The following is a 12,580-nucleotide window of genomic DNA, read 5'->3' on the forward strand; positions in this document are numbered from 1 at the left end:
AGACAGCACAGACATAAGGACTGTCTTGTGTTTGAGCCTAAGAAAGAATTCCAATGTTTGAAAACTTTTCAAAGCAAGAGGAGAAGAGGTAAGAGACCAGCTCAGATAGAAAGAAAAGAAACAGACTAGATAGGGTATTGAAAGCCCTAAACAAGAGTTCAGGATTCATTCTAAGTACTTACGAGCCACTGGAGGATTTTAAGCAAATGAGTACTATGAACCCCCCAGCTCATATTTCCAAAGATGACTATTTCATTTGCAGAAGAGGGACAGTGGACGCTTGTCAGTATGTTAGACCATGGAGTGGTATGTGCTTTGCTGCTGCCCTAAGTTTTGTTGGGGGGACCTTTGGTTGATCATAGAGGATGAGCTGATGATGAGTCAATACCTGTGGGGCACAGAGAAACCTGTGCTGTTGTGGGAAAGGCAGTCACGGCCAGAATCCTCTCCACCACCTGCCAGAGCCCCGGGTCTTCCTTGAAACTGCACAGCCCCCTGCTTGTGTTCTGCTCAGCTCTTAAACGACTGTGAGCTTTATGAAGCAAGTCCCATATTCACTGAATCCTTCTATCCCCAGTGAACTGCACAGTGACTGGCACATGCAAGTGTCTGGGACTTTTTCAGTAGAATTCAAAGGAATTAACAGAATGTGCAGTTGATACTACCCACCTTGCCCTGCCAAAAATGCCAGCAAGCTTCACGGGGCAGAGGCGGATGCTGGGTCCAAGATCTTCTGAGTTCACCATTTTAACAGGCAGGTCGAGGGCCACTGCTCTAGTTGTCCTGTGATAATTTTACTGGAATATTGTGAGCCATGATACTCAAGGCTGATGCCCTTGGGAATTAAAACTATATTCATGGGATTTCATGTACTGACATCTAAAAGGTACCTTCTAAATTCATCTTCTGGTGCAGTATGTATAAATGACAAACCACAAAGGAATAATGTGACAAGAGAACAATGAATATCATACTTACATAGCCATATTCCAAATCCCAGCACCAGCAGTAATTGCAAAACCTCACAAAACATGCCCGGAGAAAGTCCCCAATAAGGATTGTGACATAGGTGGTCAGAACATCAGAAACAGTCAGCCGCACAAATTCCTGTCGAGATATTATCTGTATTACAAAGAGCATTTCTCCCTTAAAATGATCCTACCATGGCATTAATATTGCCATGCTTCCCAATAACATTGCTTGAACACTGCAATTCGTGGTAAAGAAACTAGTAGGCATATCTAGCAGGCGAAGAAAGTTTCACCCCTATTTCATTAGCCTAAAAATAATTACAGTTGATCCTTGAACAGCATGGGTTTGAACTGCCTAGGTCCTTATATGTGGCTTTTTAAAAAAAAAAATAGCTTTGGAGATTTGTGACAATTTGAAAATACTTTTCTTCTCTCTAGGTTACTTTACTGTAAGAATATAGTATATAATACATATAGCATACAAAAACATGTGTTAATAAACTGTTTACCAATAAGGTTTCAGGCCAACAGTAGGCATTCCAAAATCACAGTAGCAAAAGCTTCTTTCTTACTGAGGAAGTTTTATAAGCATAACACAAGAATCAAAAATAGGAAAATATTAACCACACAGAAGTTTAAAACTTTAAGCTGGTAAATAGCAATATTTGTAGTGGAAAGAATATCTTGCAAAAAGTATTTGCAGCACACATGGTAAAGGATTAGTTTCTCCAGCACATTTAAAGGCTTACAAATCCATATGACAATAGATGGGCAATCCAATAAAGAAAAAGAATTGACAAACGGCACAAATAAACTCTCAGAAGAAAATACCCAGTTAACTAAAATGCTGGAAATACTTAAATTTTCCTAAGCAGTGTTCTAACTGCCACATAAATAGCAGGAGAGAATTCAGATATTTGATTAAAATGTAAAAATATTTATGCACATACCATAGGAGGAAGTGGTATATAGCTTGAGATATATAACTTACCAAAGAGGTGATATGAGAATTCAAGGAGGTAGTGTTTGGTATATTAGAGGCACTCAAATAATATTAGCCATTTTGGTCATTCTCTTAAGCTGTTGGCTGTTTTCTTTCCTTCCCCAAAATGCAGACCTGAGGCCCCAAGAACAACCTGCTGCCTACCTATCAAATGCCTCTGGCTACATCTTGAGATTTCCTGGAGAGATAAAGGAGCTGCCAAAGTATCTTATATTCAAACTCACAGTTTTGAGTCCTACAGCATCCTTGAGGAAACAAAGTAGAGGGCATCCATGTAAGAGAAGAGGAAACATCTGGAATGTTCTCATAGAACAAAGAGCGAACCTTTGGGATGCACTCCCAACATTACAGGTAAAGCGGCTGCCTTAACTATTTCTCCTGGAGTCACTTATTTTTTTAAGTGGCTAAAAGAAATCTTTCCAGGTGCATGGATACAGATATTGATGTATCTATATATCAGGGTTTTGTGCCCACGGTGTTCTTTCTGTGCCCAAGGATTCCACCTTCCTCATCCACATTCCATGCAGAACCACACCCCTTCCCTCAGGTCAGCTTCTGCAGACCTGCCATAGAGCTGAGCACTCCTTTAGAGAAAGGAAGGTGAAAGAGAAGGGAGGAAGGCAACTACAAATGGCAACAAGGAAAGATGAGGAAGCAAAGAAAAGCCCTACAGACAGGATTTTTTTTTATAAAGGACAAGCCAGGCAGCATGGTCCAGGGGCTCCCAAAGAGAATTAAGGAAGTGACTCTTCCTTTATTTTAAGTCAGCATGCATGGGATTATCACAGAAGCTTCTGTATAATCAGAAACACCAGTGTGTTCCTAGGCTGCACCGGCATTCACATCAAATGAATTGCTTCCTCTTCCCTAGAAGCGGGCTGCCTCAATGGTATTCTTCAGTGTTAGTACTTCTAATCCTACTAATAGAGCTTTGCCTGTTAAAGGGTAGGTTTCTTGGCTCACATGCCATTCTGCTTTCTAGGATATACAAAAGAAAACACTTCAAACTTTGAGTTTGTGAAAACCATGCATCCTAATTTTTCATTTCTTTCAATTTTTTGCAGAAGATTTAGGGAGCACCATGACCTGACGTGGCTTCAAGAAGCTTTGAAACACAGAAACCTATGTACTCCTGTGTATTGACCTCCTATGCCTGCTGTGACAAATTACCACAAACTTAGTGCCTTATAACAATACTAATTTATTTTCTTAGAGTTCTGGAGGTCAGAAGTCCAAAACTTACTTTAAAATCCCTGGTGCAGGCAGCAGGGGGGATTCTGTGTACTTGCTTTTCTCCGTTTCTAGAGGCTGCCTGCATTCCTTAGCTCGTCCTCCTTAGCATATCACTCCAACTCAACTAGGTTCTTCATTTTAACATAAACAGATAGTGAATATCTCCTCACACCATTAAAAAAATATCCTTCCTTTACCCACAACTATAAAAGTAGCATAAAAGTAGTACTTACCTCAACAGATGGACATGGCAATGCATGAGATAATATATATAAAATCCAGAGCCAGTACATGGTAAGCATTAAAAAAATATTAGCTATTTTTTATTAGTAAGAAATTTTTAAAAATAGCCCACACTTACGGGAGAAATATAGCCTCTGCTCTTTCTTAATCCATTAATTAAATTGCTTGTGACATTATGTGTCCCACCTTCTGTTTGTGACATTACCTGTCCCACCATTGTTTCCCAGCAGGGTCCTCGAGGCACATCTGCAGGGTGCACAAAAAAGGGGGGCCCAGTGCTATTTCCAGTGAGTGATGCATTGTAGGCCTTGATCATGTTGGCTTCCCACAGGGTGATATTGGCCTTTACTAGCTTCTCCTCTTCAATCTAGAAAGCAAAGTGATGGAAATAAAAATGAAGATAACACAGATTTTTATAGGCATTTCTAGCACTCTAGAGATTGGGGATGTAAGAACACACCGATTGTAAGAACAATCCAGACACAAGATTTACCTTGTTATTAATTTCATCCATCAAGGCAAGAATAAATACATACAAGTTGCCTAAGAGAAGAGCAAAAATGCGCCCCAGCAGCCATTTCAGAGCAATGAGGGGATGGTAGTCTTCCAATTCAGCAAATAAGTCAAACAAGGTTGGACAGAACATCCCTAAGAGGGACATGACCATGTTCATCTACAAGAAGACACAAGAGATGAACTAAGTTAATAGTGTTTATAAATGATTATTCCTTTCCTCCAGAATTTTGCAAGATTCCAGCTAGCTTCTTTTGATCTTTTACAAGAGAAAAGACTTCATGCATTTTAAAAATTTGATCATAATAAAATAACAAAGACAGTATTCAAGTCACATTTTCAAGGTGTGCTTATGTATGTGCAGGTAATAATAGTCTGTTTCCTGACAGAAGGAGGGATGTAATTTACATCACTCTCTACCAAAAGAAACACAACTGTTCTACATAGTGACTGATTCTTTTTTGGTGGTATACTTCTCAACAGAGCCTCTGAAGGAAATGGAAAATGATCTGCTGGAGGAATGAGGTCCAAACTGGAAAAACCTCTTTGGCAGTTAACAGCATATGTGCTAGTTTAATCAGTCAGAAAGTCTGAGATGGGCGGGCTCAGGACCAAATACTGAATTCTGGGGAATGCACTGTTAGGGGCAAAAAAAAAAAAAAAAAAGCAGGAATGGAATTTTAACAAAGAACTGGTTTATAATGTCAAAGACAAAAGAATTATGAGAAAGAGAGTGGGAACAGAAATAGGAAAAGTAGGGAACATCTCCTGACTGTCTGGCACCCTTACCACTACATTATATTATTAGTCTAAATTAAATCAAAGAGAAGAATCAGGTCCATATACTACTTTTATGATGGAGAATAGATTCATTTATATGAAAAAAGATTTCAAGTAACTCTGACAACTGTCTTTCCTAAATACCTGGCTCAGACAATCACCACTAAACATTTCCTATTTCCCCCAGTGGACTCCATGTTTTAAATGGTTAGAACTACCAGATTATATTTAGAAAATAATTGTCAATAGGTTTTTCCCATTTTTATTAAGAACATTATATAAGCATGACCAACAGGAGCTAAAAATCAGCATGACATAGTATAAAACCAGCATGAATAATTACTCAGCGGAAAGTAAAAAGTTGGCAGATTGTTTGCATTCTTATGTAAGGTAAACTTAAGTCCTTTCATCAAATTTGTAGTTATTTATAAATCTCCATTATTACCTTTGTTTGGCCTCTAGGATTCAGGGGTCCCCTAAAATGGATGTTAAACAGGTACTTACAAGTGACCTTTGTAATGATAATCAACTATCCATCCTTTACTATGGTTTATTTGTACAAAATTAAGATCCACATAAACCATGAACAAAAGTGGCATGATGATTTTGCTTAAAATTACTATCACAACTATAAGAGAGAGAATTTTGACAACAAACTTAGTAAATGTTTTGAGGTTCTCCTGTTTTAAATTTTTAAAAATCATTCTACCTAATGCCTCTCTATAGGATTCTGTGAAATGTCTGTGTTGTTACAGTCTTTTAAATGTATGGTCTCCCATCTCCAGAGCTATCACTTCTGATATTCTTGAATATTTTTGTTTGGAGTCTTCTGTTGTATAAGTAGGCTATACATCATTTTCTGTGCAAGATTTTTCTAGGAAATTTTATGGTTATGAAGACGTCCTTAATTTTTTTGGTCTACATGGCTCTGCAGAACTTTTAGTATGGAAGTCTATACTTCAGACAATCTAAATCTACACATACTTTGAAAATGCCCAAGTTCAGAATGGTGCCACATCATATGCTGGAACATTCTATGAAAGGGAACAGTACAACACATGATCAATTATTTCCTGATTCTAAATATCTACCACTGACCTTCTTTCTCTGACCTGCTAAATAGTCAGATACACTGAGACAAATCACAATCATAATATTTCATTCCTGGCCAATTGCTGGCCTTCCTCATTTAAATAGCATTTGGAGGGGGAGGAAACAAGTCAGGGGAAGAAAAGGTGGAGGCACGCAGTTGGGCTCCTAGTGAAAGACAGACAGACAGAAGCCCAGATTTGCCCAGTGTAGGGGAGGCAATCTGAATGTTTCCAGTGAGGTAAACATAGGAACCAAGGGCCTTATCATCACTGCTTCAAAGAACTCGGGCAACAGTTAGATCTTTGAATGACAGATGCAGGATCTACAGAGAAAGCAATACAGGGTCATGGAAAAAGTGTTGGGGCTGAAATCAAGATTCCTAGGTTTTACCTCACTCTTCTCCATGGTTCTGTGATCATGAACACATCACCTAATGTTCTGAGATTCATTAGCTCCATCTGTAAAATGTACTGGTTGAAATATACATGTTCTAATATCTCTTCCAACTCTAACTTTCCATAATGTCACAAAATGAAAAACAGGCAGTAGACACATTTGGAAATAGGACTGGAACAGAGTGGAAAAACATGCAACAGAGTTGGTTAACTCTCAGGGCCATATTTAATGTTCCATCACAGAAGCATAACCCACAAAATCACAAGTGTCAGATTCTAAGCACATAAAAAGCATGCAGAGACGAACTTCATTTTTTTCCCACCACCCAAGGGTGTCAGGATCTTGCTGCGCAAATTGCTGGGATCGCTTCACAGCCCAAAAGATAAGGTATCCACTCCCGCCAAGTGTTAGAAACACGAAGAAGTTAGCAAGAAATCTCAGGAATCTGATCAAGTGGACGTTTTCTTCTACTTGGGCTGCTCGTTCTTCTATTATAGCTTCCTGTACCCAGGCAAAACAGAAAAAAAAGGGGGGTTATCTGAGCTTCAAAATATATCAGGAATTATTTTTGCAAACATTAGAATGTGAGGAATGAAAAGGTAATCTAAATCTGGGATTCCACAAACCAGGTAAGGATTGCCGGCCAGTGGAACAAGTAAGAGAAAGAAGGAAGAATTCTTACAAACAAACTTTGATTGATCTAATACTCAGATAAGTTTTCATTCTAAATTCTCTTCCAGTAGAGTTTTTTTAAAAACTGTAAAATAATATGGTAGTCATTTCAAATATTGAGCTAACTTATTCCTGTAAATAATCAGTGAGCATTGTTCTATTATTTAAAATATCTGATTCTAATTACTAATGGTTTCCTGTTTCAAGCCAATGGCATTGTTTTATTACCAAATCCAGAGAAGAAATAATGCCGTCATGGGTCATCAGATATTTTCCAGTCATAATCAGAACCCTGCCCAGAACCAATGCAGACATGATGAGTTAATCTGTCTTTTAATTGTCAAGATACTTTGCTAGCTAGACCATATGGAATAGCTCCAATTTTACTCTTAGAAATACAAAGTAAAGGCTCTTGGAGTTGGCATGTTACCTTAAAGTTCATTGTGATAGAATTGAATTTGTTATCTGCTGTTTCAGGATTGCCAATCAGGTAGTCCCAGCTCGTGAACACCTTCCAGCTGAAGTTGAAAGTATTATCGTCACCACCCCCATCATCACCAATATTTTTGGTCATCCTGTAAAACAGGGAGTTTAATTAAGGAACCAGAATACCAAAAGAGGGAGGCAGGGGGAACAGGGAGTGGCAAAACAGCATAATTATAGGTAAACTGGAGAAGCAATATCTGAAAGATGGATGTTTTCAAACAAATGTGTTCTGATAACCAGAAAATCAAAGTTTATTTTTAAACTTTGTTTTTGTTTCAATTTTTTTAACTGTTCATTTCCACACCTTCAAGTTTAAAAGACTTGCAAGCATTGGTGATTTTAATAATTAAACAGGTTATATAAAAATAGATGTTTTTTTTAATCCCTAAGTGTTTCCTTAGTGCCATAGACTTGGTTCTTAACCTTTTGTGGGATAACAATCTCCTTAGAAATCTGGTGAAAACCATGGGGTCCCTCTCCAGGAAAAAAATATGTACAGACTCTTAAACTATTCTACACAATGTTAGCTGGTTTCCAGACCCCCTGAAGCTTAGGGATGAACTAACCCCAGTCCAATCAGGAAATTCCTACATAGATTTCAATCCCACTGAGAATCTCCTCCCAAGTGACCAAATGCATGAAATTTCTCTATACTCTGCAACTCTTGACCAAGTATCAAGATTTTTATCCTACCTCATGCCACATGCTTATATATACCTAATCAGTGGGGGTTTTTTTTGCTTAGAACATTTAAAATCCATTTACCTACAGGTTTATTTCAGTGGTGAGAGAGATCTATATTCTACTCACTCCACTTCCTTTCTTTCCCTATCCCTGTAAATAGCAGAATTAAAATTTCATATGGCACATATTATAAAATGGTCCCATGAGATTTTGGTTTTTTAAATAGTAGAGTGATAGGGACTGAAAAAGAAAGGGGAATAAGAGCATAAAGCTGACACCACAGGCTGGCAGGCATTTAAATCCGCCACTGTTAAGTCCCACTCCTTACAGAGGTTTATGTATTTTAAATGGGCTCGTTACAAAAAATAACCAAAAATAAGTATTCCTTACATCAGTCTACATTTAACCTTTTGCAAAAGGTGTCTATGTGTAGCATCATATTTGTCCTTCCTAAAAGCCTAGAAAAGGTCAAGGTAGTTAACAGTATTCTCCTTTGATAGATGGGGAAGCTAAGGGTTAACATCACAAAGTGATTTGCTGGACACTGTCCAGCAGAAAACTACAGAGGCAAGCAAGGCCTTACGTTTTCTGACTTCGTTCTGGTGTCCAAGCTAAGACACCACGAGATATGTTGAGCAATATAAAAGCCTTTTTGTAGGCTGAAAAGGGTTGAAATCAAACACTTTCAGTGGTTTAACCTGGGGAGAAAATTATTTATTTGATTAATATACCACCACCCATTTTTATGCTGTCACTGAGCAAAGCGCAGGGTCTCAAATAAAAATGCATGCTTGACTGATGAGTTTTGAATGGAATTTTACCACTGGCAAAATGTTGTAGTGATAGACAGTGTCCCAGAGAAGGGAGCTCACGCTGGAAAGCCAACTGGGAAGGTCCAGCATGCGGGAATGGAAAGGAAAAAGGGAATGGAATGTGGAAAGGAGGGGAAGGATATCAGGGACAAACTGCTCACAACACATTTTTGCTGAGAGATGGTCCTGATAGCTATGAAATGCCCCATGGCAGCTCTATCCCTTGCCTAGAGAGGAAAAAATATACATAATTATGAACATTTTTTCCTTCTCAAAGAGGCTAAGCATTGAATTACTGTATCTATGAGTAGCAATCTCAACATATAATTTGCTTTGCTGGGAGGCTGTAGAAAGGAACTGCTGCACTTACCCCTTTGCCTAAGGTTTTATACTGAACTTCTCGCACTGAACTGCAAGGTCCTATCTCCACCTACGCACTGGAGTTACCTGATCATTTTGTGGATGCATATGGGGGTTTTAATAAATCAAATAGATGCCTCCATAAAGCCTAAGCCAGCTGGGTCATTACAATGTAGCCTCTGCTAAAATGAGAGTCAGGAAGAGAAAAAGGGTTAAGAGGGAGATAGGAAGCAATTCTCTAGAAGCTCACAGGATAAGAACACCACATAAGGAAGAAAAATTATAGCAGGGACTATAGTAAACAGCATATACTATCGATTTTCCAGGACTTCCTGTCCTATAGACCAGCCCCCTCATGCTTCCAGAGCCTGCTGTAGAGTCTGAAACCCATCGTTAGAGACTTCAACCTTGTTATCTCCAGCAAAAACATCTCTGAGAAGTAATACATTAAACTGGAACCTATGAGGGGTTGGATTGCTTTTCTCTGAGATAGGTAGCTAAGAGAGATTCCTGTGGTAAAGAAAAATTTAATTAGGAGAAGGAAGGAGAAATAATTTTGAGGCTAAGATCTGTGCAAGAATATCAAAGGACATGGAGGACTTTTATTAAGGGTATAAGAAAAAGAATAGTGTCTGGGTAAGCAGATACAAAATAAATGAAAAGAAGTGGACAGAGCACTGGTAATCTAGGTAAAAGAGAGAAGATGCATTTCACTTATTTAGAAATATTATGTGAGGTTGGTTAGGATTTCAATGTGAATTATCTTATAAGGTAAAGACATAGTTCTGATAAGGTTAATTTCATTTTGTTTTGTTCTGTTTTTACAAAACTTTTGACCACAGGAGTTACATCAAGTCCATATAACTTCAAAGGAATTTGGCAACAGTCAAGGAACACCTTTACTTTGGGCTGCAAAACTTCAAACTGATGAGGATGATGATGTAAGAAGGAGCTGATGGTCTCATGTTATGTAACTTGACATTGTATTGTATGAATTCACTTTTAATACTTATGTAACTATTTACTGTGAAGATCTCTAAGCTTCTGTTGTGGTTGGTAATGTACACTGCCCTGGAAGGAAAAAAGGAAGGAAAGAAAGACAGAGGGAGGGAGGGGAGGCAGGAAAGGAGGGAAGGAAGGAGGGAAGGAAGGCCCTGAAACTAGGATGACCGACCGTCTGGGTTTGCCAGGGACTGAGTTGGTTTCCAGCACTGGAGACCTTTAGTGCTAAAACCAGGGGAGTCCTGGGTAAACAAAGTTAGTCACCCTACCTTCCAATATCCCCATTTGGAGTTAAAAACAGGTGTGTGTCACCACAGAGTGGATGAGGATGCTGGGACAAACAGTATGGGAAAAATGACAAAACCCATCAGTAGCCTAATCGATTTTAGAGCTCAGGCTCCTGCTGCATGATTTGAGTAATGTATCTCCAAAAGCCATTCATGTTTTTTCCAACAATATATTCGATGGGGACAGGGGGAGCAGATTTAAATAATTCTGTATATTTATAGTCCACCAATTCTTTTTCTACTAAGTCTTGTCTAGGAGTGGGGTGAGAGTCCTGGTGTCCATGCCAGGGAGGGACGAAAGCCAGGCTGGTTTGGCTGACATAATGTGGGTGACTTTGGGGGGAATGTAGAGGTGGTGCTCTGTAACTGTACTAAATGGAATCTTTGACCTAATTCAAAAAGTTGGCATTATCTCTATAGCTGCATTAACCAATATGGTCACCACCAGCAACATGTGGTCACTGAGCACTTGGAATGGACTACCATAAAATACATACAAAAATTCAAAGACTTAGTACCAAAAAAAAAAAAAAGAATTGTGGTATCTCAATATTTTATATAAACTTATTATGTATAATAAAGATTTTATCTGTCACAATTTTATTTTGATTATATATTAAAATAATGCTTTTGATACAGTGAGTTAAATAAAACATACTAAAATTGATTTTACCTGCAGATTTAATATGGCTACTAAAATTTTTTAAATTAGACATATGGTTTACCTTGCATTTCTTTGCACAATGTGGCTGTAGATACATAATAAACACACAAGTCTATTAATGTACAACTGCCTGACCATATGTGACTGCCTTTTCATTGGGTTTATTAGGTGACCTCAATTCTTACCAGGCTGGCTTTGTTCGATTCTTCACTAAACCAATGGATTATAATCCTAATAAAATGATTAACATCTGTCAGTCACTTACCACATGCTAGGCATGTTCTAAGTCTTTGTTTGTATTAATTCCTTTAGTCCTCATGACCATCCTAAAACCAACATGTTATTACAACTCCAGTAGAGAGGGAAACAGGAGAACAGAGCACTTGTGCAATTTGCCAGAGATCTTTCAGCACGTGGTAGAGTTGGGATTTGAATCCTTGCAGACCACCAGGGCACACAGCCTCCACAGAGCCTCTGAGAAAAGCCGAGGAACTGGACACGCAGCAGCATGCTTCCCCAGGGACTCTAGAGACAGAAGGACCAACAGGAAGCAATGCCCACGTGGCCTCTGGAATGCAGCTGGCTATTGTGACTTTAGTCTTGCTGAGTCAAAGTGGCTAAAAGACTAGAAATATTGTAGAGTTTGGAACATGGTAGTAATTTATGAAGTAGACAGATACCTTATATTTAGGATCTCTGATTACATTTGGACAAGTAGATCAATATTTTGGATGTGGGATCTCCATTAAGGACTTTTGTCAAGTTCTGAGAGGACTTGAAAACTAAATTTGATAATGTTCTCTGGCCAACCCAGTAAGTTCAGTAGGGGAAGACATAAAACATGCCACAGATGGTTCCTGAGAGCTACTGCTCCGGGTGACGTGGGCCTTCAGGCAGAGGTCCTTCCCTGAAATGAGGCAGAAGGCGACTTCACCTTGCGTATTGCCAAATAAAAGGGGTTAGAACGTTAATTGAGGTGTTGCAACTCCTCTTAAACTAGTTCAGAGAATTGGCTAACAGGTAGATTATTCATAGCGCCAAGTGATTGTGCCAGGTTTCTGAAGTATCTTTAATCAGGTATTACAAATACATTTCAGACAGGGGGAAAAGGAACTGCTGTTTCATCTGTTCCCCAATGAAATTCTTCTCCATGCACTAACAAATGCTTTTCTAAGACAGAACATCATCATACAGTTTATCGTGACAATCTCACTGGGGCCAGTCGTTTTTGCTGTTTTAACAGCTGAAAATTTTTGGATGAGTGACTATTCTGTTGTTCTGTTAAATGAACAGAGAACAACAGATTCTGCCTATTGAGCTGATTCTGCAAGTCACAAACCTCTCTGCATGCAAAAAGAGGGGTCAGTAGCTGTTTCCCTGTC

General features: G+C 38.7%; 1 protein-coding gene across 2 annotated transcripts in view; it reads right to left on the reverse strand.

Annotated features, from left to right (window-relative positions):
* Positions 1-12,580, reverse strand: part of TMC1 (transmembrane channel like 1) — a 96,582-nt gene that overhangs the window by 27,316 nt on the left and 56,686 nt on the right. Inside the window, exons 8-12 of one of the 2 annotated variants that reach the window (XM_036893493.2) lie at positions 7,334-7,478; positions 6,538-6,732; positions 3,944-4,123; positions 3,656-3,817; positions 979-1,107 (exon numbers count right to left, since the gene is read on the reverse strand). In XM_036893493.2, coding sequence (XP_036749388.2) covers positions 979-1,107; positions 3,656-3,817; positions 3,944-4,123; positions 6,538-6,732; positions 7,334-7,478 — 811 coding nt within the window. The remainder of the gene's footprint in view (positions 1-978; positions 1,108-3,655; positions 3,818-3,943; positions 4,124-6,537; positions 6,733-7,333; positions 7,479-12,580) is intronic. The other variant, XM_057498582.1, reaches the window with a different exon arrangement.

Source organism: Manis pentadactyla, chromosome 3, assembly GCF_030020395.1.
Source record: "Manis pentadactyla isolate mManPen7 chromosome 3, mManPen7.hap1, whole genome shotgun sequence".
Lineage (NCBI taxonomy): Eukaryota > Metazoa > Chordata > Mammalia > Pholidota > Manidae > Manis > Manis pentadactyla.